Source organism: Chelonoidis abingdonii, chromosome 5 (assembly GCF_003597395.2).
Source record: "Chelonoidis abingdonii isolate Lonesome George chromosome 5, CheloAbing_2.0, whole genome shotgun sequence".
Classification (NCBI taxonomy): Eukaryota; Metazoa; Chordata; order Testudines; family Testudinidae; genus Chelonoidis; species Chelonoidis abingdonii.
In genome coordinates, this window is record NC_133773.1 from 89,961,022 (window position 1) to 89,988,023 (window position 27,002).

At 38.3% G+C, this 27,002-nt stretch overlaps 1 protein-coding gene across 3 annotated transcripts in view; it reads left to right on the forward strand.

The window, feature by feature from the left end:
- The window catches only part of SGCZ (sarcoglycan zeta), a 392,280-nt gene that overhangs the window by 175,816 nt on the left and 189,462 nt on the right, over positions 1-27,002 (forward strand). For 2 of the 3 annotated variants that reach the window (XM_032799005.1, XM_032799007.1), the window contains exon 2: positions 17,300-17,401. The exons of the other annotated variant lie outside the window; for it this stretch is intronic. In XM_032799005.1, the coding sequence (XP_032654896.1) occupies positions 17,300-17,401 (102 nt within the window). The remainder of the gene's footprint in view (positions 1-17,299; positions 17,402-27,002) is intronic. 3 annotated transcript variants of the gene reach the window in all.

Here is a 27,002-nt window from a genome sequence, read left to right on the forward strand (position 1 = left end):
TTTACTTCCCACAGGGTAATCAATTTAATATGTATTTAAGTTAATCCTGCGTCTGACGAAGTGGGTATTCACCCACGAAAGCTCACGCTCCAAAACGTCTGTTAGTCTATAAGGTGCCACAGGATTCTCTGCTGCTTTTAAGTTAATTGATGATCCTTAATATTCCACTATAATCAATGTAAGTCCTTCAGGTAACCACCTAAATATATTAAAAGGCCAATTCCATTAATATTATTTAGAAAGTTGAAATGTTTATCAATGCTTCTAATCAACTAAATTATGTTTTCCTTGAGCACGTTTATTTTTTCTTTCTAAATTTTGGAAATCCCTGCAGACTGATACTGTAAACCTTACCTACAGTAAGTAATACCCAATTATACCAGTAGTCTAGAGAAAAAACAATGAGACTAGCCATCGAGTGACTTACTACCCAGTGTGAGTAAGGGTAACTGAATTGGGCCCTGTGTGACTCAGTCTTTTATGTGCACATAATAAGATATGTTTTAATTTGAAAGTGTGAGTTCAGTTCTTAAGAATGGTTCCAGTTGGGGTAGCTCAGTCCCCATGCCTGTTCAGTCCTTGGGTCTCAGTAAAAGTGAATAATTTAATTCTTCTGCCAAGAGCTAGTTTTCGGTAGTGTGATGTCCACTCCTTAAGTTGAGGGATATAAAGCGTAAGGCAAAGTATGACTGAAATATATATTAGAGAGTTAGTTGAAAAATGGCTATTGAAACTGTTTTTGATTGGAAATTGGGGTTTCTATGAAATGATTTTTATGTCTGTTTTCTGCAGAAAATTTGTTTTTTGTCATATAACAAATGACTGAAAACAGAAATATTTCAATTTGAAAATACCACCATGGTGTCCTGTGAGTTGTAGTTTGGTTCTCTTATGTCCCTATTCTCTTCTATGGGTTGGGTTGGCAGGCTAAACTACATCTCTGATGATACACCACGGCCAGGGACTCCAGGACACACTACCTCCCTGTTCCAAAAAGTATTTCTGTAGAAAAAATGAAATGTTCCATGGCAAAGAAAATTCATTTGTCAACCAGCTTTAGTGTGGTGTTTAGACTTCACTTCTATGAACATAGATTTGAAAATGGAAACCTGATATAAACTGATATATGTTGATCACTAGAGTTCAAAGACACAAACAGATGGTTTCTAGTTTGCACCGTGAAACTGAAGAAAATGGGGAGTATAACACAAATTGTTTTGTAGACCCTCCCAGAAATACTAAAAATGACTCTGCATCTATTCTAAGAAGTCTTTAATTGTTACTTTCATGCACATATAGTGTATGCCCCTAAAATTGATTTGATTACTTTTTTATTATTTAATTTATTAAGAATAATTCCACTGGGAATGCAACTAGTAATATCAATAGCTAATGGTAAAAAGGTGAAATAATTTTGAATGTTTACTGTACTAATGTGTTGGGCAACAGAAATCAGTTTTGGTATTTTTGTTATTCTTGATGTTTTGTTTTATTCTTTTTTAAAAAATACATCAAGTGACAGCTTAGCTAAAATAAACCGACTAAAAGTGCAATTAAATTTTCAGCAGGATTGAATAACTTTTTAAAAACTGTTTTCATGCTTATGTGTCTGAACTTTTCCTAGTTTCTGTATCTTCTAGAAGTGATGATAGTTTATGGAATCTGAATTTTTTTTAAATCAAATCAACATATCAAACTGGTGCTAGTGAAGTAATGCTGATGTATATCAATTAAGGATCTGACCATTTACTAAAAACAGTGACAGATGCATCATAAGTATCTCAATATAACAGAATAAGGCAAATGCATTTCAATCAGGGGGGAAAACCCTGCATTGTATAAATAAATCCTGTTAGCAATTTCATACTGTGTCATCTATTCCATTCCCCTGCACTCTTGGAAGGACTGAGTATTATCTAAACCAGGGGTCGGTAACCTATGGCACGCATGCCAAAGACAGCACGCGAGCCGACTTTTAATGGCACGCTGCTGCCAGGGTCCTGGCTCCTGGCCCTGCTCAGGCCACTGATGAACCCAGGCCAGCAGTGGGCTGAACGGGGCCAATGGCCAAGACCCTGGCAGGCAGTAGCGTGCCATTAAAAATCCTGGCTGGCCCAACCTGCTCTTCTCCACCCTTTGCCCACTGATCTCTCCTGCGGGAGCAGGGGGCAGAAGCTTGATCCTGCTAGCTGCTGCTGCAGGGCAGCCTTCACCAGCAGCTAAGCTCCCTCCTCCCACCACCTCTTCCCCCAGCATGCTGGGTTCCTGCCCCTTCTCCTCTCCCTCCCTGCGACCAAACAGCTGATGGCCCTGGAGATGGAGGGGGAGAAGCGGAGGAGCTCCAGTGAAGAGGCAGGGACAGGGCCTTGGGGAAGGAGGATGGAATCAGGGCAATCTCCCTTCTCGCCCCCTGCCATGAACCTGAACCCCCCACACCTTCCCTGGCCCCTTCCCTGACCCCTACACCCCTCTTTCACACACCCAGCCACCACTTCTCTGACTCTGGCATCCTCTTCACACACCCCCATTCCCCTGTCCTGATTCTTGCACCTTCCACATCCCCACCCTGAGCACCAAACAGAAGCCCCTGCACCCTGCCACACACATTCCCACGTGCACCCCTCACACCAAATGGGAGCTCCCCAGGTAAGCGCTCCACGCTCAAACCTCCTGCCCCAACCCTGAGCCCCCCCCCTCATTCTAGCTCCTGGCCAGACCCTACATCTCAACCCCCAGACTGCCCCATACTACTTGCATTAGTATACAGACATCTAAGATACTGATTTGATTTGTATTGTATATTGTTTAGAAAAATACGTGCTGAGGAGTCAGAGTAGTATTCAGGATGTGGTTTATGTAAACATTATGCCATTAATTCTGATATGGAAAATACTCACAGAAGGAGACCTCTTTAACAGGATGGACACAATGTTCAAAAATGGGAAGAGAATATATGCTAATTAATGTAACCTTTATGGTACAGGTCTGAACTGGGCATAGTCTAACTCAGTGTGTCTCAGCCTTTCCAGACTTCTGTATTCCTTTCAGGAATCTGATTTGTCTTGTCTACCCCCAAGTTTCATCTCACTTAAAGACTACTTGCTTACTAAATCAGACATACAAATACAAAAATGTCACAGCACATTTATTTATTGAAAAATTACTTACTTTCTCATTTTACCATATAAATTATTAAATCAATTGGAATTAAATATTGGACTTGCATTTCAGTGTATAGTATATAGAGCAGTATAAACAAGTAATTGTGTGCAATTTTAGTTTGTATTGAATTTGCTAGTGCTTTTTATGTAGCCTCTTGTAAAACTAGCCAAATATCTAAACAAGTTTCTGTACCCCCGGAAGACCTCTGTTCTCCTGGTCTAACTCCTCTTAAATTCAGTGAGGTTCTCTTTATTTTCACTGACTTCAGTGAATGCTGGACTGGACCCCTGTTACATGGGCTATACAATTAAGTAACTGAACACTTCAGAATAGGTCCAAGTAGATTCTCTCACTGGATTAGGCTGTGGCTAAATGACCTTCCCTGGTTAATAGGTGACATATACCTGCACCAGAGGGAAAGAATTATCCATTAAAGATGAACAAATGTTATCATTGGTCTCACCTTGTTCCACGGGTTAGTAATCTACTATTGACAGTAACTGGAAGGAGATCCTCTGGGTGGATCCAAAGTCCAGGAAGTGTGGAAGAGGGTGAATTTTGTGAGAGATACTACAACAACATGCAATATCTTTGGGGACCAGATTGTATTAAGTTTATGTATCACTGTGGGCCAGGGATTGTATGCAACTCCAGGGGGTGGATTATTGCAGTTTCTCCAGGAACTGTGTGTGTGTGTGTGTGTGTGTGGAGGGGCTAGTGATGAGAGGGACTGATTAAGATGACTCAATTAGTTTGAGAAGCCTCCAGAAAGGAATTGCTCCCCTAGGGAAGCTTGCATGTACTGGGTCAGACTGGTTCCAGAGGCCAACAGGCAAATCAGGTTTCCTTTTTTGGCTATAAAAAGGCTGGGTTTAAACTGACTCAGGACCTTCCTTCTGATCCAGCAAATGGACAAGACCTTCTGTCCAAAGGGGGACCTTCTGTCTAGTGGAAGGGCAGGCAAAATTGGCTTGTTAAAATGTGCAGTAACATGTAAATACTGGCAATACACTATTCATAGCCTGTGGAGAGAAAGCAAAGCAGAGGAACTACCCTTTGACTAGACTGGTTTGCTCGGATTTCAATGTTAGGAAGAGATCTATGCAATATTAACCCTACCCTGGTCAGAAGGGAGTGGGTCAAGAGTCCCTTCCTAGAGACTGATTATAGCTGGAGACCTGATTCCTGACTGGACACTCCTGGAATGGACTATGGGGTGGGGATGGGGGAGGAGAAGGAACATGCCTCCGGGGCACGTGTCATTGGACACTGTCGGAAGATTGGGTACTGGGCTAGATGCACCTTTGGTCTGACTCAGTATGGGCGATCTTATGTAGAGGTGCAGTTACTCTGCTTTTCTACACAGTCTAGGTCATGATCTGGCTTACTATGGCTACAATTTAATTATTAAATTGTCTTACTGTTTGCTTTATTTCCCCCACTTAATTGAAATATAAAACTTTGTTTTTAGCGTTTGGTGTTTAGTGCAGCTCACAGGTTGCCCACCACTGGTGCAGATGAACATACAAAACTTTCAAAGAACATCTCATATTGCAGTAAAAGATTTTTATTAATCTTGCCTATCTCTTAGATACTCTGAAATATATATTTCCTTTGTCTTGCAAAGCAGCAAAAGCAAAATGCAATGACAAAAGGCACAGAGAGAGGCCGATCAGCCTGAAAGAATAAACAGCCAGTTCTAGTTTCTATAACTAGGCCTACTCTGGAAAAAGACGACACATGAAAGTACAGTTACAATAATTCAAGCTTACTCGGATAATAGACTGCTATAGAAAATCTTAAAATAGATAACAGCTGAATAAATAATGAATTTTAAGATCTGTGGCAAAACTTTTCAAACATGGGGTGGGGGGGGACGCATTCATAATTAGATACCTGTATAAAATGTTTTCACTATAAGAGCACCCACAGCTCCCACTAGCTGCAGTGTGAATTGTAGATGCTCAGCAGCTTTGAAAATTGTCATGATTTTTTTATCTGCCTAAAACTTTATACACTGTCCAAATGTGGATGCCTATTTTCTCTTTGGTTGATTTTTATGTATTTTACTTGCTATTTTATTATATTAATTAATTTTAAAAGTTTTTCTTGAAAATGTTCTTTTAAACAGCATTAAAATCACTAGACAATATGTTTCTTATACATTATTGTGGTTTAAAACCATATTGTCTTATAAAATGAAATTCAGCTATCCCATACAAAGTGTATCGTTTGATCTGAACTAAATTTTGTGATTACAGACATCTAAATTCCATAATTCTTATTTAAAAGTTCAGTCATAGTGGTTGGTCTGCCTCTACTCCTAAGGCAATGCAGCTATGCATGACTGTACTATGGGCTTAGAAGAAATCTCTCCATCTAGCTTTATACAAATAGTAAATATTCCATTAAATTGTATATTTGTAATCAAATTTTGATTATTTCCACATTAAAAATATAATTCTTATGGATCATACTTTAAAATAAAAGAAACATTTTATGATTGGTACTAAATGCACAAACCAAGTGTTTCTGGTACAATAACTCATAGTGATTTATGTTAATTATGGTAGTAATTATCTAATTAGTCTCCATACTTGACACCTCATTAATATGAATGGGCAAACTTCACACCTCACTCAGTGGTATTGTTTGTATTTTAGGCTACAGATTCAACAAAACTGCTATAATTTACCTAACTATTTTTATTGTCAAGGCTACTTTACTTCAGCAACTAGACAATGAACCCTGAATTTTCTCTCTTTTTTTAAAATTTTTTTTTTAAATCTACATTCTGAAGGATACAATATATAGTCAGCAAATGTCACATTTTTTTCCTCCAACTCCATTCTGGATCCCTGCTAATCTGACTTCACTCCACTAAAACTGCTCTCACCAAAGTTTCTCGTTAACTCTTTCAGGCTAAAATTTATAGCTTGCTCTCCATCTTCATCTATCTTCTCCTGGTTCTTCTCCTTAACTCTGATTATTCCTTCATTATCTTACAGTGAGTCCTCCTTCCCTCGCCTATTCCCTGGAGGGATCCAATTTTCCTTTGTGTTTCTGTGGATGATCTCGTTCACATTTACATGGCTTCAAGAACTGTTTGCAGTTGTTGACTCTCAAATCTAACTTTCCACTTTTGACTTTTTTTCCATCAGTCCAATACTGTGTATTAACCTCTGACTCTAACATCTTCCTTTTGGATATCTTTCTGTCATCTTAAACATATTTGGCCACCTGTGTTCATCGTTCTTTTTTTTTTCCCTTTCAAACCATCTCTGGTCTCCTCACTGTCTGTCACTGTTGACAGCATCATCCTCCCCACCATGCAAGCCTGTACGTGATTACCTTTTCTTTTCTTTGCACATTCATGCTATACAAATGGTGCCACTTTTCCTCTCTAACATTTCTAAAATCCAAACGTTGCTTTCTGACCACACTACAGAAACTTTCCTCCCGGTGCTCATCTTTTCACATCTTTACTACTGCAGTCTACTCTTTTTGCTCTGACACCCCACTCCACCCAATACCCTCATCCCCCACCTCCAGACCACAGACGGTACAGCTTCTAATATCATATTACCTTGTCCTTAACTTCAGCCCTGTCAACCCACTCTTTTTATCTCTCTATTGGCTTGTCTCTCACCTTATCAAATTAAAAGTTCTTCTCCCCACCTTCAGTGAAATTCACAACTCTGCCCCTCCCTATTTATCTGCTTGTGTGTGTCAATAGTTTACCCAACATTGTAGCCCTAACCATCTCTTTTTTCCCCCCTCCTTTCAGTAGTATTTCTGTTTCTTTCAACATCAGCCCTTCTGCACAAAACACACTCTGAGGTAGTTCATAAGTTTACTATCTTCACCTTAAAATTCCTTTGGAATATCTGCTTCTTTCAAAATACATGTAATAAATTGCTGACTAATACCTAGTTGTTAAATGGAAGGCCAGTGGATATAGCTAGTACCTTTTTTAAGGTATTTTGCTCTCCCATCCCTCACCCTACCTTTGTATGTTGCTTGTTTTCTTAGACTGTGTGCTCTTTGAGGTAGAAACTGCCTTGTTATATACTTGGAAAGCAACTACCACATTATTAATAATAACAGACCCCTTAAATCCTTGCATGTTCACCAATTCCCTGTTGTCCCTACTCAAATGTGCCAAACTGATGATTGTATTTTATTTTTATGACAAAAATTAAAACCATCATATAAAACTTGAGTTACAAGATTTACTAACTTTTTTTTCCACGCAAGTCAAATGTTGGGCCAATTAACTTTGTATAGTCTGTTTTAATAGGAACTAAATGACTGGTGTATCTGTATTGTTACCATTGATCTTCTGTACTTTTGTTTGTTGGATATCTAGACAGAATCCATACTAGGTTCCCTTAGTAATTTCCTTAATGTTTTTAAAACTATTTCCCATCCTTTGTACGTAAAGTACAATACAGGATCAATTAAGGCAGACTGCTAAGTTTTACTATCTCCTTTTAACTCCATTAGCAGTGCTTAAATCTCCCTACATTTAGCAAAGCATTTTTAAATAACCTCCTCCTGACTTGGAAAGTGTAATGGTGTGTATAAAATGGCTTATCTAACAAAAGTAAAGAATATTAACCTGGAATTATAAAAAGTTTTGTTGCTTGAAGGAGTTGCCAATAAGTGACAAAAAATGAATTAAATCATTTTTTTGCCTTTAGAAAGACCTTTTTGCTTGTTTTAATCTTTAAGATTCATTTTAGATAGTCAATCATATACACTAAACCCATTTAACCATTCCTTTAAGAGCATCTTGTGCTCACTTACTTACAGCTCCAGACTTCAAAAATTCCTGAATGTTAGTATTAAAAGCTTGATTGACTCCATGAACTGATTATTCACTTTGTTGCATTTTCAAGAGCAGAAACGTTTGTCATAATAGAGAAAAATGTCTTCAAAGTGTCTCAGTTCCATTTCATAAGCTCCAGTAAACTAGACTTCCTTTCCTTCCCAACAACCTTCAATAAAACTGTCACTTGTGACTTTATTCTCCTTGACATAGTCATTCAAATGCAGCAAAATTATTGCAAGATCATCTCAGTGGCAGCATATAATAAATATTTTGTTTCCCTATTTCTGAGGTTTAATATTCTTTGTTTTTTGAATTTCCAGTGTAGAACTGAGATATGGTACAGAAAAATCACTAAGCCAACAATATCAGAATATTACTGACAGTGGTGTTAGCAGTAAGAAAAAACAAGTCTAGTTAGGCGCTGGATGTTGAAGTGCCAGAGGGAACTGGGGTCAAAATCAGAGAAAGGAAAAAAGGAGCCTCTGATACATTTTTTTTTTTTTTAAGATGGTACAAACAGAAGGGAGAAACTATAATTTTTTAAAGATCATCTTACATTTTTATGCAGTGCTATTGTATCCATGTTGGTCCCGGGATATGAGACAAAGTGGATGAGGTAAATCTTTTATTGGACCAACTTCTGTTGGTGAAAGAGACATTATTTCAACGTACAGAGCTCTTCTTCAGGTCTGGAAAAGGTAATCAGTTTGTCACAGCTAAATACAATCTGTTCCACTCTGTATTAGGTGTGATGCTCTGATTACCTGTCCCAGACCTGAAGAAGAGCTCTGTGTAGCTCAAAAGTTTGTCTTTCACCAACAGACATTGGTCCAGTAAAAGAGATTAACTTGCCCTTCTTTTGTTTCTACGTGTTGAAGTGAATTTAACTGTCCCACAGAACAAAAGATTATGGGACTGAGGCTTCATGCTCCCAATACAGTGAAGAGTGTGAATGGAGAGAAGTAATTCTGCCAAGCAAGAAAAATTGGTAATCAATTTTCATGCCTGCCAAACATGCTGATTTGTTCCACTCTCACTACTGTGTTGCTAGTTGTTTGATAAAACCCACCTAGTGGAATTTGAGAGCATGAAAGTGGGATAGCAGGGAGTATAAATCAACCAATATTGCTGCAGTCAGTGACTTAGTATTTCTTTTAGATTTTTAATCAAATCTTAATTCAATATTTTGTGTTGGTTTTTGAGGTGGTACAGATAGAAATGGCACCTAATCTAAAATTCTGAAAATAAGTACTAGAAAATTGTGTCCTTGGAAAGTGAGTTGTATTCCTCCTTTTCCTTAGGTAGCATTAAGACTTGTTTTGATGAATGGCTAAGCTGTCTATGTATAAATGTAGCCTTGGATATATTTCAAAATCTAATGTCAAGCCCCTTTAATCCTTGACCACTTCAGTGTTTAATCTGCACAAACCTCTTTTTAAAAAATCATCATCTTTTCTTCAAGAGCCAGCTCGGAAAGACCAAAATTTTAATCTTACAGGTCACTTACATTCTACAGAAGTACATCTGAGATGGATATGATTTTTTTACACTAGTTAACATAAACATAATAGCTTCATATTATGCTAGTAAATTAGATTAATGAAATGCTTCATGTCATTTCTCTGACAAGGTAAATAATAAAATCTCAGGAGGACTCCTGTAAATAAAGTGATGCAGCAGACCATGCAGCTTAGTGATTGACTCTAAAGTTGACTAGTTGTGTAATCTATTTTAGTGCCCTTTAAAATGTTTTATGTTGCACAAAGGGGATTTACTCTAGTGGTCTCTCAAAGTTATTAATTTGCATTTTTCAGACTGATTCTTATCACTTTCCATATAATGAATAATTTTGCTAGGTAGTACCAACTAACCATCTATGTTTTCATGACTGTAATAAACACCATGACTTACGTGAAGCTTTCCTGAGACCAAGTGGATGGAGATTGAAAACTATACATCCCTATCACTTCAACTAAAGAAGTATTTATTTCAGCTTCTAGCAGTACCAGGCAAATGACATAAGAGTTGCTCTGACTGTACCCAGTATAGGGCAGTGGTATTCATATATACACAACCTAATTTTTTTTGAATGGACATTGAACCACCAGCTTCTTTTCCATTGGATATCCTCTCTGTCTTCCCATATGGACTGTCTCTAGAAGTGACTTACACACTTTCATCTCCACTGTATCTTACTCATGGCTGGCTGCCTGCTTCGTGCCCTTTCTGAGCTTCAGAGTAAAGTGTTCTAATCTACCCTCCCAAATCTTATCTTTGAGAACAGTAATATTAATTGGCTGACTCCTAATGTTTTCTCTACAGCTTCCACAAAATATCTTCATTAGAGTGGATATTTCATATTGGCTTTTACTTTACCCTCATTCCCCCCTCCTCTTCCCCGCTCCACCCCCACACCCTCCGCTTGGCTCACACTCTGTTCAGAAAGTAGGGGAACCCAAAATCTTCATTTTATCTGCCTGGTGCTGCTCTCACCACATACTTCAATCTGAGACCAAGTACATCTGGTTTTCTTAACTGTGTGATATAGACTGAGGGGGTGGGACTGCTCAGGGTCAGGTTGATAACCTCACCAGAGGGCCTGGCTGCTGCCAGAATTTGCCAAGGTTGAGGCAGCCACTAGAAGTAGATCCTGGCCAACACCAAAAGATTGTCTCAAAGCCCAGCTTCTGATGCAAGCTGCCTCAAGTGTATGCCAAAAAAATAAGAAACAACCCCCCCCCCCAAAAAAAACCAGAACCCTGAGCTGATCATTTTGTCTAGAACTAGATTTTATTTTAAAATGAAAAGTCTCAAATTTACAAACAAGGGGGCTGATTATGCAAATCCTTTCTTCTAGAAGCAGTAATCCCCTTGAAATCAACAATTGTCTGATCAACTGCTTACACCATTGAACTATTATGACCTCCTTAAATCATAAAAGGTGTAATAATGGATCTCATAGTGACTTCCAAAACTGTAGCAATGATTTGAAATCACACTATATACTCTTACCATATATAAAATATTATATTTCAAATGTCAAGAGAAAAGATTAATTTATATGACCTTACAACTTTTTATTGGGCTCGCTCTCCTCCAGGTACCAACAACCATTGAAATGGCTGAAGTTTTTGAATTTAAGGTTTGATAAAATGAAAATAACATACCATGGAGCACGAATGGGAACAAAATAACCCAAGAGTTCACATTCAGCAGTAACATCGGAAATAAATTATCTTTATATGCTATGCGGTAGACAGGCCTCTGATCCCAGATCAAAGTTTTCACAGGTAAAATCAGACAACAGTAAATATGTAATAATTACTTATTTCCCATTTCCCCTCTCCCCCCAACATATTTTTGAGGGTTTTTCAAGTACTTAAAATGAGAAATTACAACAACACTATCCTCCTCCTTTCTCAGTTCTAGTCCAGGGCATGCATTAGGCATAGCCCTCAAGCATTTGCTTCTTTCAGCTGACCTACAGAAGTATGTGAGGGATCTTATGCATACAGCAGGGCTAAAGGGACGGGGAAGGATTTTCCAGTATTTGGCACTGGGCACTAGCACTGAGGGCAGGCAGACTCTGTGACTGCTGAGGGTGGACAGGCTTTCCCCAATTAACCCCAAGTCTTCTGCCCTTTCCTCAAATAAGCCCTTATACTCTAATCCCACAGTCTGCTCCTGACTTCCTTCAATACTATGTCCCCTCCAGCTTCTCCAGGCTCCCAGGACCCCTTGGTTCGCTCAACACCCATGCTGGCCCTGGATCCCCTCTTTCTCCCTCTGATTCTGCCAAATGGAAGAGAGAGGCTTCTGCCTGCACCCACTTCCCACTGTTTATGAGCAGCCTGAGGGGGAAAAAAAGTGGTTATCTCTCAATTGTGTGAGAGATCACATATGGACAAAATTTAGCAGCTATTCCAGCCTATAGGAGAAAGAGTGAGAGAAAACAATCTTTCTGGAGGAATTCCAGGTCCATCTTACACGCAGGAATATGAGGCCTGTGTTAATTCTTATCTCTTAGGATACTGATTTGCATAGGTCTAGCACTTGTGTATATTCTGCCTCACACATTCAGGAGCCCTCATTAGCTCTGGTTTCCTGTAGCACATAGAGAAAGCATTTAATTACAGAATCTTGCAGTAGATCTATTTAACGACACAGTGAATTTCAAAATAAGGTAGAGAAAGGCCTTAACTGTCAACAAGTAATAAAATTGAATTTGTCAAGTACCAGAGCCTGACAAGAAAATAGGAATCCTATTCAATCTGAGATGATTCATTACATACATTAGACTCCAGACAAGGCATCTGGAGGTTTCAAACAGATGATGCATGGCTTGTAGTGGTGCCAAAGCACACAGCTGGTATGCACTCAGTGCCAAACAATAAAGGGTCATGTTTTGGAATAATGCTTTACTCAAGTATAATTACATAGTGATGCTAATGTTACGAAGCTTTGGGTTCAATCAAGAAATGTACTAACGCTACTATGCCTGGTGTGCACTTGGTAAAACTCACATTTACTATATTAAGATAATGTTACATGAGGATAAAATTGAATCATACATGCAGCTAATATTATTGAATAATAGTTGACTGATAGCCTGGAAAGTTTAAAATAATATGGCCCAATTATTTAGAGCGGGAGAGAAGAGGAATAGCTCAAACAAAATAACTTACAGCCCTTATTGGACGTGGGTGCAAATAAATTTGAGAGATCCATTCTTTTTTTGAATTTCCTTTATTCATCCTGTACTGAATCTCATTTTTTTTCCATGTCTTTGTGGCCCTTTTGTCCTCTATGCATATTAGAATAGTTTCTGTTGATTTTTTTTCTCCCTATAGCAACTGTAGTTTAAAACAAATGCTTGAACTTTTAATGTTCAAAGAGGCCTTAAGTGCTTTAGCCTTCTTGGGCTAAGAACACACGTAAGTCAAGGGCAAACTGCTAAAATATTTGAGCATCACTGTGCTATGGGAAAACAAAACTCCTTATTTCTTTAAAAGCGAAAAGAAATCAGATGTAAAAAGTGACATGAAGCACTATTGAGGTATGAAATGAAGCATACAACACTTCATATTTCTATAGTCTTTAATACTGAGGCCTTATAATCTTGAACTTTAGAGCATGCAACTTCAGATGTGCAGTGGATGTTGAACCCCACAATACCATTTTGTACAACTTTTTAGCGTAGGACCTTGATTTAATGTTAATTTCTTCATTTAACATTTTGCTAGGTTTCTTTGGGTGGGGAGCACAGTTCATAGCCTGAGTTTGTAGATGTGTGATATTCTTCAATATATAAATGGGTATAGAAGGCAACATGCAATGCTAAAATTTATTCTGACATTCAGTAGAAGCATGTACATAGGGTGGAATTTGTGTAAAAGATAAAGGTCTTGAGCAATGAAATACTGTGGGGAAAAAATTAATGTTTTGTTCCGCATCACTTAGTGCAAGCCAGACTCTGCATATAAAGATTAGGAACACTGGCCATGAAAGAGATAATAGAAAATATCTGATATAGTCTAGATACTATCATAGGGCTTGTCTCCACTTACTGAGGGATCAACTCTCTGCGCCGATTGCTGTCCTGTCAATTCCGAGAAGCATAAGGTAAGTCAGTGGGAGAAGCTCTCCCCTCGACCCACTGTGGTAAGTAGACACCGCAATAAGTCAACCTAAGGTACGTCAACACCAGCTACGTTATTCACATAGCTAGAGCTGCATAACTTAGATCAACTTAGCCTTGTCATGTAGACTTGCCCTTAGTAAATTTTGTCTGTGGATGTTAACTGAATTCTTATCCCTGAAATATTTGTGCTTGAATTCAATTTAGGCATTTGGTTTGTATGTCTGTTAAAGGGACAACATAAATCTGAAACTTAGTCAACTAGAGTTAAGTTAGTTTCAGGTACAACACCTACCGTTGAGTTCCCCTTCTCTTGTATGTGGGATTTGCACTTTTTCTTATTTATTAAAATGTTTAGTGTGATCTGAAGATATTTTGGCCACCAAACTGAAAAATCAGTTATTTGCTCAGCTCTGATTGTGGTAACTGTTAAAAGGGCCATGGTATTGGGGTAGGAACTGGGGTGTGAGGGATGGGCTGAGCTCAGATTGAGCACTTCCCAAATCACAGTGCACATTTTGCACATATGGAAAGATTTGAGGAGTGTCAGTTGGGGGCCACATCAGTGTGGATATGGGGAAAGTAATTAAAGTCTCCATCTTTCTATTGAAGGCCAAGAAGCAAATTTTCACAACTGGTATAATAAAATTATGACATTTTTGTAAAACTAGAACCAACTGCGTGGTATTTTTAATTTCCTCATTAGTCGCCTTGTGATTAATCTTTCTCTTTTTGGTGGAATCATACCAGAAGTCTGTATGTATTAAAATTTCAAGTGTTAAAACTATTAAATAATAATAGAATTACCTAAATTAAGAGGCAGTCCTCTGGAAGAATTAGTTTTCTTTGGAATCCTTTGTAGAAACTAAGATTTGTAGTTTTGCTCCTGGAAAAAACAAAGGCTCCAAAAGCCCACAGCCACAGCTGAGGATAAAACAGCTCAAATCAGGAGGCAAGAAAGTTCACCTCTGCACTCCCCTGTTCCTGAGGCAGCTCTGCACCACACCAGTCCTTCAGGATAATTTAAAGTAACCTGAGTGCTACTTGATCTTGCACAAGGGATTGTGAACAGCTCCAAGAGGCCAATGGGTAGCTGTGGAACAGCAGGCTCAGGATTGCCTTAGACATGGATTCTACACCAGCCATAAAGAGAGTTTGACACTGTACACCTCAGGAAAGAACCCTGTAACTCTCATATTCATTATTTGTATACAGTTGTGATATTGCATACAAAGAATGCCTTGTAATGTATCCTAGGAAAGGTTATAATCTGCTGAAATCCACTGTTTCATCTAAATATGTATATCATTAATGCATATGCAGTTATGAGAATTGTGTTGTGTGACTGTCACTAAAATATGCTGTGGGTATGGGAAATACCCAGATACTAGCTCCCCAAAGACAATAACCAGAGGGATAACCAATGCCCAGGAGGATGTCAAATAACCATCAACAGCCATTGTCCAGCAGGGGAGCTACAATTCAATGACTCACTTGCACAAGGCTATAGCCAGGGCAAGTGCTCAGTCTTGCCTGGTGACTTAGCAATGTCTGCCAGACATGCCTGGACCTATGTTCTCCAAGCACATGGACTAAGTGTATAAAACAGGACACAGTGAACCCATGCTTCATCTTTTTTCTTCTCCCCCACCTATGCTGAAGGCAACGAGAACACTGGAGCTGAAGAGACTGGTCCCTGAGCAGAGGAAAAAGCTTGCATATGAAAAACTAATCAACCTTCAATATCCAGTGGGGTGAGAGAAACTGCTTAATTTAGATGTTGCCCAGTCTAACAGGGCTGAGAGTGTAGACTGTGTGTTTATTTTATTTTGGTAATCAATCTGACTTTTTACCTATCACAGATTTTAAGTGATTATATCTTTTAAATCAATAAACTTATTCTAGTGTTTATCCTTACTAGTGAATTTGACTGAAGTGCTTGGTAAATCTGCTCAGGTTACAAAGGCTGGTGATATCCACTTTTCATTAATGAAGTGGATTAATAAATTAATCGTCAATTAATAAACTTGCATTGCTCAAGAAAGGGTCCTGAGTAGCTCAAAATGGTATAGTCCTAGAGTACAAGGCTGGGAGCTGGGATATTTGGCTGGTGCCTTCATCTGTGTGATTCATGAGTGACTCTGGGAGCATTCATGCAAAATGCAAAGTACGGGTTCGTATTCAAGTAGAATTTGGGTATTAAGTCAGTCTTGGGCTTGAGGAGGAAAACCCTCGGGTCCATCTACAGAAGCTGCTGTGTAGCATGCCTGCAGCCATTGCTATCTGATATATGGGAAGTGGTTGATGTGCTCATGTGGGATTTTAGCCTAGCTGGATTGCTGTTGTGCGTTGCCTCACTGGTTATGCCCCAACATTCTATATACTCATTCTGTGTACTCCTGTGAAGAGCCTGAGGCACCTTTTTTACTGCGTCATGTTGTGAGCAGCTGGGGATACTTGTGCCGTGCATATTTTTTTTTGTTTCTGTGGTCCTATAAGGTCCTCATAAGTGTACACAGGATCTGGGCTTTGTTGTAATTACGTATTTATGACAATATTTTCTTTTATTCAAATAGATACTGTGTGTCTGTTTGAAAATGTGTCCAAAAAAGCCTGAAGGAAAAACATTCAGAGTACATTGATTAGCAGCCATCTTCTGAAGCTTCCTGTCTCTACGTTAGAGACTAAATATTACTTTCAGTCCAGTTCTGTTCCCAATGAAAACAATGGGAATTTTGCCATAACTAAGCAGGAGCGGGCACTTTCAATTGTCTTATAAACAAAATTGTATGTAAACAACTTTTTAAAATTCTTTTGCCATTCTTTGATTGTACTCCAATTTAGTTTAAAAGAAAATAAAAGGGAAAATAAAGCACTCATTCTCAGAACTTACAGGTCAATGTTAATCCCAGCTAATATTTCATCACTCTAGTTCCTGAGCTATGTTTTAGTGACTGCTGCTTTTGCATAAACCGCTGTACAGTAGCAATGCTGCTCCATAGCTGCTTATCCATCCTCTGGGCCTGGAGGAGCCTCCCTACCCCACTGAAGAGATACTAGTGGGGCATGGATAATGCATCCTTATAAAATTAGAGCTTGTGAAGCTGTCCTCAATTCTCTGAGTGGTAGCATGTTGCATGGTCTCGCCAGATCCTGACCTAGCCTTTGCTCAGTGGAATAGTATTAGTTTTGCTACAGAATTACAAAGAAGAAAGCTAGATTTGCCATCAACACAGGTGTAAAATACCTCTTTTCATATCAGAATGTTAAATACAGATCCTTTGTAACCATCTTTGTTTTTACTCAAAACTGTTGTGTCTGGAATTTCCAGGAGGCTTCAAAAACCTTCATTCTCCTGCTCACTGCAGACCCAGCAAAGACTTTGACTTGTGATTTTAAAATTAATGTTTATCTTCAAGCTAGTGAACCTACTAGATGATTGTTAATTTTAAAAAATATTTTTGCAGCTTTTGAAAAGTTGAATAAGTTCTTATCCATAAGTGCATGAAAAGTTTGATCTCTCAGATCAGATTCAGAGTCCCTTTCACCTTACTTCCCTATTCCATATTCTTTGCATTCACTGCTTCTAGACTTTGGGCTGAATGGTTTTTATTTTTTCATAGTGGTCACTTCCGAAAGTGAAATAATTTTGTTGTTGTTTGTAGGATGGAATGGGGAATCTGAGAGTCACCAAAAAAGGAATTCGACTTGAAGGCATATCTGAATTTCTACTTCCATTGTATGTGAAAGAAATACATTCCCGAAAGGTAGGAGCTTGACATCTTTTGGGTTTATTTACAGATAATTCAGGTTAATTTCTTCAGCCTGAAAATGTAGGATAGGATTTCTGCATCCTTTAAACTGGCATTCAGTGCAGGCTTGCTTTGAGAATACCTTAAGAGAAAGCCCTGTAGAGAACTGAAAGGCTCATGAGTGCCGAAGATGAGATTTAACCGAAGAAGTGGATATTACTGTTATCTGAAACATTCTGTTCCTGTGCTATTACTTAGAAAGTGCCATCATCCTTCATCTACGTGGGAAAACAAAATATGTACATCAGTCTTCAGGAGAGGGAGCTCAGCACTATGAATGGAACATTTGATTCTTCCAATTTGATGTGAAGCCAGCAACACAAGTTCTGCAAAATGCAATGAAAGTATGACCATATATATATACTCATGTAGCTCCACCTGAGTACCTTCTAGCTTCAGCTAGTTTAATTTTTTTCATTAGGTACAGGGAATTTTATTAAAACTGGATAATGTACACTCGGATGGAGATTTTTTCAAGGCAACCCGTTTGTAATATTGCTAAAAATGTAATTGTTTTATCACTTAGCAGGCCATTATAGAAAAAATCATTAAATCAAGACATTATATATTCAAAAGTTCAATGCAGCTCATTTCAGCTGAGTCATGCTGAGTTGTAGCTCTCATAGATAAATTAAAAATAAAAAAAATTGCAGTGCTTGAATTCTATTAAGTTCTTGCTGCTATACAAATGCTATCAGAGAGAAATGTTAAAATATGTTTTAGTCAATGAAGTACAGAGAATTTTAATATGCACAGTGCAAATGTTGACAGGAATGAAGAGCTATTAAAAATGTCTTTCCACTATTAAATCTCCCTCAGAAAGGTCTTTGACCTCAAAAGGCAGTAGAAGCAATCATGTATATGCATGAAAATGTATCATGAGAACTACAGGCTACAATAAGCTTAAAATCTAAATTTATAAGTAGCACCTTGATATTTTTCCTTCATGATTATATTTTTTGTGTAGTAAAGAGAGCCTGAGAAATGGGCCTGGTGCAAGTGTCCTGTTATGAGGCCTGACACCTGAACTAGAGTAGTAGTCAGGCCCTGTAATATAAAGCAAAGCTAGCAAAAGTCAGGCTGTGAGCAGAAGCCAGACTCTGCTTGCATGCAAGCTCACAGAAACTGACAAAAACAGGGCTGATATTGCAAAAAGAGACACATTCCTAAGAAGTATGAGGCACTCAGGAAAGCACATTCCAGAAGGGTGATACTAGAACACCCCAATACCAAGTATGGTACAAACACACTCTCGGAAGATGATAGGACACACTGATTCCCCCTCCCTCACACCACTTAAATGTAAGGTCAGGATGTCAGTATGATGGATAGAGATGTTTTGAACCCAGTTATAAGCTAAAGGGGTGGTAACTAACTACATCAGAGGGGCAATATGTAACCTGTTTGTATCAGTGTATGAAGAGAGGTCTCCGAGGAAATGTTTTTGGCCCATCGAGGGGGAATGGAAAGTCCCACCATTCACTGAGCTGTGTCCATTGTCACTGGTGTAACTGTAGACGTTAGCCTAGGGAGCTAGGGCTGTGCTTCATCAACAATAAACCTGACTGTGTGCCGTCGGTACTAAATGGGTCTGTGGTTATTGGGTGGTTCTATCAAGGTCTGCTGTGTTCGCTATCTGCACATAGCTGGGACAGCACAACTCAGAAACACAAATGCAGCCAACATCTGACAATACTTAGTTCTTAAAATAATCAGTTAAAGGAGACAGAGCTGTTAATTGTCCATTCATCTATAAGACAAAAAAACTGGTGAAGATTTACAGAATCGTGAGTGTTTGCCTGCCAGCTGAAATATCATGTAACACTTTATCAATCTGTGTATATGTCAAAATAGTCATTGTGTTTTGATCACTTTATTTCATAATCATCTTTGGCTTTTCTATTCACAATCAGTTTGTTCCCTTAAGACTTGCCTTTTGAAAAATATTCCTTATGAAAGGTTTGCTAAAAATAGGAAAAGGTAATTAGTGTAACATCTATAAGCAAACCTTCAGTAACAAGGTAGCTGAATATATTTAGAAATGCAAATATCATCACTTTGATTTAGATTGATACAATCAAAAAATTAAGCTCACAAAAATGACCTCTATATATTTTATTAGCCATCTCTACCAGGACTAGGCATTTAAGGTCACATTCTGGCCTCTAATATGTGAACGTGCAACTGTGGCTGGAATTGTCCCCTCAAATAATTGTTTTCAAAGTGTCATGCTACAGAAAGGCACAAAGACCCTCTCAAAATAATCTTCCTAACAGTCTCATGTACATCTTTGTAACTAAATGGTCCTTGATACACTAACTTAGCTTTTTTGTTATTTCCAGATGTAACAAAGTAAATCACTAATATTCTAAGGGTGATACTGGGGCCTAATGTAGGAAATATAAGATTTGTTTTAAAAACTGCAGAATACTTCATGAACATTTTCAAATAAAGCAAAAAAAATAAATTCAAGTATTCCTGGAAGCATCCATGTCCCCACCCATCCAACAGGAACTTTACAAATGCAGTGTTTATGGAAGTTTTGCAAATTCCCCAGACTCAACAATCCTTGTAACTACACTGGGGAAAACACAGCTCCTTCCCAGCTGTCACAGAAAGCCAGATTAAGTATGCCATGACAGTTCCTTCCCATGGGTGATGTCTGTGATTCTGTCTATCCCAACTGCTATGTGTGATAATCAGGCTTATAGGAATTATGTTACTATATTTATCCACAAAGACCTTGCTGTTGCCAAGCGCTTAAGCAGGTGTGACTTTGGTCTCTCAGGTAGAATTGGGAAAGGTATAGAGAAGAGCAATAAATAAGGATATGGAACATCTTCCATACGAATAGAGATTAAAAGGACTCGGAGTGTTCATCTTAGAAAATAGACAGCGAAGGCGGGGGGTATAATAGAGGCCTATATAATTATGAATGGTTTGGAGAACATGAATATGGAAGTGTTATTTACTCCTTTACATAATACAAGAAGCAGGGGTCACCCAATGAAATTAATAGTCATCAATTTTAAAACAAACATAAGGAAATACTTCTCTACACAATGCATAGTCATCCTGTGAAACTTGTTGCCAGGGGATGTTGATAAGTATAAGTGGGTCCAAAAAAACATTTAGATAAGTCCATAGGGGATAGGTCCATCAAGGGATATTAGCCAAGAGGGTCAGGGACACAATCCCATGTTCTGGGTATCCCTAAATCCCTGACTATTAGAAGATGCATCTGGACAGTGTGATGGATCACTAAATAATTCTGTTCTGTTCATTTCCTCTGAAGCATCTAGGACTGACTACTGTCAGTTGATAGGATAATGGTGGACCACTGAACTGATCCAGTATGGCCATTTTTATGTGAAGTAGTCCAGTTGAAATCAATGGGAGACATCCTGGCTGCATTGAAGTCAAAAGGCGTTCTACCATTAATTTCAATGGGGCCAATACTGCTGCTCACATAAGCAAAGTTAAGCATATACTTAAGTCCTATGAAAGATTGGTGTGCCAAGAAGACTAGATAGTCTCCCAGAGGACTACTAGGTGGAGAAATAGGCAAAATATAAAATGATGGCTGTGGGGCTGGAGCAAGGTAGACCTGGGAATAAGTCCTTTTATATTTATATTTATATATTTATATAGATGGAAAGAAAAAAGGGGGAAGAGGATAGCTGTAGCTGCATTGTTTGGAAAGGGTTAGGGGTACCCATTCAGTCACAGAGCCTATATTCTGGACCAGTATTTACTTAACACTCCCCCACACTAATATATAATGGAGACTGATTACAGTCCTAAGGCTGTAGTAACCATTGTGGGATGTAAAAATGTGGATAAGAGGAGGGGGAGTGAAAGACGCTTCTGGAGCTGTGCTAAAGCTGGAAATGCATGGTGGTTTTTTAGTTCTGCTACTAGTTGCTGAGGAATATTTGCATTATTCTGGGACCTTCCTGCCAGGCTGACCTTTCCCCTGGATATGCAGAACAAGCAGGCTTGATTGTCTGGGCCACAAATATAGTAAATACCACCATTTGAAAGTAATAAATTGGGATGTTTTTTTTGATGGCAGGATGAGAGGAAAACACAATTTAAATCTGTTGAACTACATTGTATTAGGAGAAAAAAAATGAGGCATACTTGTGGCACCTTAGAGACTAACAAATTTATTTGAGCATGTTGGCATTTTTGGGGAGTGGGGTGGGGAAATAGAGACTGTGACTTCCATAGGGAGGGTTAACATGCGAGTCTCATACTCATTTTCTTTCTGGCATGCATAGATTTCTGACCTTTTTTTTGACAGCAACAAGTGGTTATTTACTACAGTGGTGATTTGATTTTCTCTGTAAACTAGTAAGAAGGTTAATACAAAGGAAAACAATAAACATTCTCACAGCATCAGCTTCCTGATGTTCTTTATAACAGACTTTACTTGTGTTACATTACAGGGATCAGTCTTGAAAATGTTCCCCCAACTTAAATTTCTTTATCTCCCATTATTGGCAATTGTTTTTGATACTTGAAAAGTAGAAGTAACTACGTGATTCATAAACAATACTTGATATTCAGACTGAGATAATATAGGTTCTGTTATCACTTATTTTCTTTCCTTCCTTTTGATTAACTGTCTATTTAGATGAGATAAGAAATCTTAGTTGGTATTTTCCAGATTTAATAATAATCAGCTTCTGTAATAAACTAACATCAAATTCAGATAGTAGCAATGTGAACAGAATATTGTCTTAGGTGCTAAATTACAGCACAAATGTAAGCAGCTGATTGGATACCCATCCCAGATCCCTGAAGGGAATTATTATTTAAACTATATATGTGAATTTCTGTTTCCCGTTGAAACAGGCTTTGCACATGCAAATAAAGAAAATACTTTAAGAATAATTGTTTTTGGTTTTTTTCACCTTAGCCACTTTTTGAAAGGAGCACACACGAAATTCTGCACTTGGAAATTACAAGGTTACTCACTTGCATCTTCCTTGTGATTTAATCCATAAGTGTGACAGCTTGCTTGAAAAAAAATGCTGTGTATCTGTTATATTAAGAACACAAAACATTAAAATGTGAGAAGGATAATAAAGCAGCAGAATGAGTTTCACCCCCCCCTTTTCCTGGAGATAGTATAAACTCATGGTGAAATAATATTATTAATGTAAGTATTGTACATCAGGAAGTAAAATATGCAACTGAATCTGAGGACTTTACATGCTCTTTTTTGTTTGATTTATTTTCCATACTACTTAAAATGGAACCCATAAAAGGTCTGATATACAAATATCTTCTCTTTGATAAAGTTTGCCATTTTCCCATTAAAAGAAGGTAGACAGTGAAATGCAGTTGGTTGATTGTTAGTACTTGAGCTGGGACAATTGATAGCAGTTGTGCAAAAATATTTTCTGATGTTTCCCTTGCACAGAGGAGGGAGGCTGTAGAGAGGTCACATGGGGACCTCTGCGCACACCTGGGGGCACTATAAAGCCCCCAGGTTCACTGTTTCTCTCCATATCTAAGACAAGGCAGAATTGAGCTTGGGAGAGGCCAGGGAACTTCTAGTGTTGGAACCATGTCTATTAATCCACTGACCAAAATCCACCGCAGATGATTTGCTTGGTTTTTGTACAAATTCCAAATCCTCTACTCTATATCTTCTAATTACTTAATTCAGAAACATTTGTGTAACATGATTCTAGGATTCTCCCTCTGTGTGTCACTCTGAAGCCTAGAATGTCTGAGTCAGTGTGAAGTGATGAAAACAGCTACAAAGATATCTGAGAGCTCTTCTTATTTAGAATATCATCAGATTCAATGATCACTGGGATTCATGCTCTGTAACTGTTCATTTTTAAGTTCCTGGTTATTTTTAGCTTTTTGTCATTTTAGGAGTTACACTCATATGATAAATGGGTTTTCACCTAGTGAAAAATTAATATAAAAAGCAAGTGCTAATCATTTTTTAAAGCCCATATGGAGATTTGAAATATTGATGCCAGGAATTTGGCTTTCTCAAATGTTTACCCTTAGCAAATAGTGTGGAGTTAGTCTTCCTCAAACGATGTCCTATTCTTCACCATGGTAAAGTAGTAGCACTAGTTAGTTATGCAAATTTTTGCTTCCCAGAAATATAAACAAAAAATTCAGATTTACTTTGGCTGTAGAAATTACATAACTAATAGGCTCTTTGTAAAGTGCAACTTGCCCAGTAGCCAGTGACTGATAGGTCTGGTGCTGTCCCCTCTGATGTACCCACTCCCTGGTAGAATAAGTCTGAAAACTCATTGTAGGAACTGTGTGTCACAGTTTGGGGCAACTGCACCTGTCTTCCTCCTGTGTGGTTCCTCAAAGGCACCCACAGTAGGCTCCTAGCTCTTAAGCTGTCATGTCTCTTGGGTGGAGACTGGTGTGTCTCTACCATCTGACAGAGGGTTTTCCAGGTGACACAAGTTTCTGGCTATACTGTGATATTCCTAGCAAGCCAGAGTCCAGGAACATGCCAACATCTGTACTTGGATTTCTCTTTGAAGGCAATCACCAGATAATTGCCCACAGTTATTAGTTACCATTCAGCTCCTTCTAAGCATACACATTTATTACTAAGGTAAAAGTATTGCAGAGAAAACACATTAAAAACAATAAAAGAACCTACTCACCTGCTAATAATCTTACCAGAGATTACCCCCAACTCCAACAAGAGCTCTGACAGGAGTCAGTGCTGCAGATTTCACAAAGGGGCTTTTCCTGTAGTTACAAATTCATAACAACCTTAGCTCAGACCAAGCACGCCCATGAATAGATTAGTCTTTCCTTTATACCACTTGGGCCTTTGATCTTATGATGCTGGGAACAGGTAATCAATAGACAATGGCCTCTTCTGAGAGCATAGCTTCAAAAGGCTGACTTTTTGCTTTCACCTCCACCTAGAGATTCCCCGCTATTTGTCAAAACTCCATTATTGTCTGGCCCATTGTTCAATATAGTCCTGTGGAAGTTCATAACATTTCCCAGGGTTCACATTCCATCATTCCCCTAGAGAAGTTGCATACAGTTCTGGTCCATATTAATACATACATTTTGCATTTATTGCAATGGCTACCAAAGAGACACAAACTTAATTCAGTGCATTTTTTCCATTGATATTGCCATATCTGTCATCTTGTGGACCTTGAAACCTGAAGAAAGGAAAGTTTTGGGGAAGCATGGATACAATATTCTATTCAAAACATCTAGATTTTGAAGTATACATATTTGTTTGAATCAATATCTGATTCTTAAAACCTAACCACAAATAATCTGATCTTTTACTTGTTTTTTAGCCTGAGAAAGTTACTTTATTTATCTAGCTATAAGATTCTGAAAGACTGTAAGAAGTTCATTACCACAGACAAAGTCCCTTGTGTATCAGCTCTGCTCTTGACATTTTTTTCATAAACTTCTTTAACTGACTTAGTACCCCTAGGACTTTGTGCAATTACTTCCAGTATACCAGAGGCATTATGACTGTGGAATTGAACTAGTGTAAGGAAATATACTGTGAACCTTTCATACAGAATCCTTTTTTTAAGATATCCTGAACTTTGAGATACTTCAAGCTGCATTATGTATCTGTTTTTCTCTTTAAGTGTAGAGAATTGTTGTTATAATTGTATACATTATGTCTTCTAACTCCTGTCAAAATGTTTGGAAGCTATTCATTATAATACAACCAATTTTACAAACATTAAAGAAATAAAATAAAATACTGCTCTCTAAAAAAGCTTAACAATAAAGTTGAAAATGGGAAAAGAAAATGGATGAAGGATGATACTAATGGTTCCAACTCGGCTCCCTATGACGTCTGTAACAAAACCCCATTCTGATAAGGCCAACAGTTGTCAATCTAATTGTCAATCTTTTGAACTTACAATCTTTTTACTCTAAAATTTATTTTTTTAAGTGGTAAGAGAAGTTGTGAGATGAAATTCAGGGGGGAGTTCTACAGCCTAGGGCACACTACAGTAGTAGATTCCTGCTTGCCTACTTGTTGAAGTCATGATAATGAGAATTTTTTAAATGGTTGCTGGTGTCTGAATACAGATGTGCAAGGTCTCAAATATAGAAGGAAAGATTCTCTGCCTCATTCTGGTCTAATGAACCATTAATAAATCCCCTGATGGAGAATTCCAACAGTCACTGAGCCAGGCCATGTGAAGGGATATCATATGGTTCCAGGGGAGCTGGGTCCAGACCCTCAAGGTCCTTGTTTTTTTTTTTTTATCTTTTACTTTACTACTTGTCAATGGGCTTGGACTGAGGCTGCTAGTCTGAGCTGCTGCCATTGCCACGGTATCCACACTACTATTTTTAACATGCTAGCTCAAGCTGGTCTATCATGAATCTGTCTACCTGCTCTGGGAGTTACAGTTTGACTCTCACCTCCATGTTCTGTTTCACTTGTTTGCTTTTCTAGTCAAATTCCTCCTCCTCCCTGTGAACCATAAAACTGGGTCTATAAACTTTCTACTGTAGCAAGCAAATATGTCAATATGAATGTTTGAGGGAATATGTGGAGACCATCTTTACTGAATGGAACTTGCAGAATGGTTGGAAAATGGTTGTATAACTAGAAAAGGTATGCAAATCTGCTATCAGATGCAGAAGGATGTGCTAGAATATTTTGCATCATCTCTTGGATATTTTGATGTATGTAGGTGTTTAGCTTTGAGAGTTTTAGATGAGAAATTAGTTCTTGTAATGGTAATTTTGGGAGGTTACTTGAATTGCTTGCAAGGTATATGATTAGTTGTCTGTGAGATCATGTGAAAGCTATGAAGGCCAGTATGGCAAAGGTGACATGCTTATCAAACTGATATCCTACTAATAAATTCATTTTGATAACAAGAATAGTATGGCAGACCATGTTCAACAAGGTTGGGAAAGCTAAATATTTCTCTTGTTTGATTATACTCCAAACCTCTCCTGACTGGAACCAATATCTTGGGTATTGAGGTTTCGAAAGATGGCACAAAGGTGTTTGAGAGCTTTGTAGATTTTATTGATAGCCTCCTTTGTTTTGGGGAGGATATTACAGATATGTTTCAGAGGAGTAGTCACGTTAGTCTATATTGGCAAAAAATAAACGAGGAGTCCTTGTGACACCTTAGAGACTAACATTCATTTGGGCATAAGCTTTCATGGGCTATGACCCATTTCATCAGATGCAGGGAGTAAAAAATACAGAATGTGGGTATAAATATACAACAGATGAAAAAGATGGCAGTTGCCTTACCAAGGTGGGGGTCAGTGCTACGAGGCCATTTCAGTCAGGGTGGATGTGGCTGTCATAAACAGATAGCTAAGGGTTAATGTCTCTTTCACCTGTAAAAGGTTAACAAACGGTGACCTGAAACACCTGACCAGAGGACCAATCAGGAAACAAGATACTTTCAAATCTCAGTGGAGGGAAGCCTTTGTTTGTGGGTTTGGGGGTTTGCTTTATTCTCTCTGAGTCCTGGAAGGGACTAGATGTGCAACCAAGTTTCTTACCAATCTCCCTGCTACAGTCTCT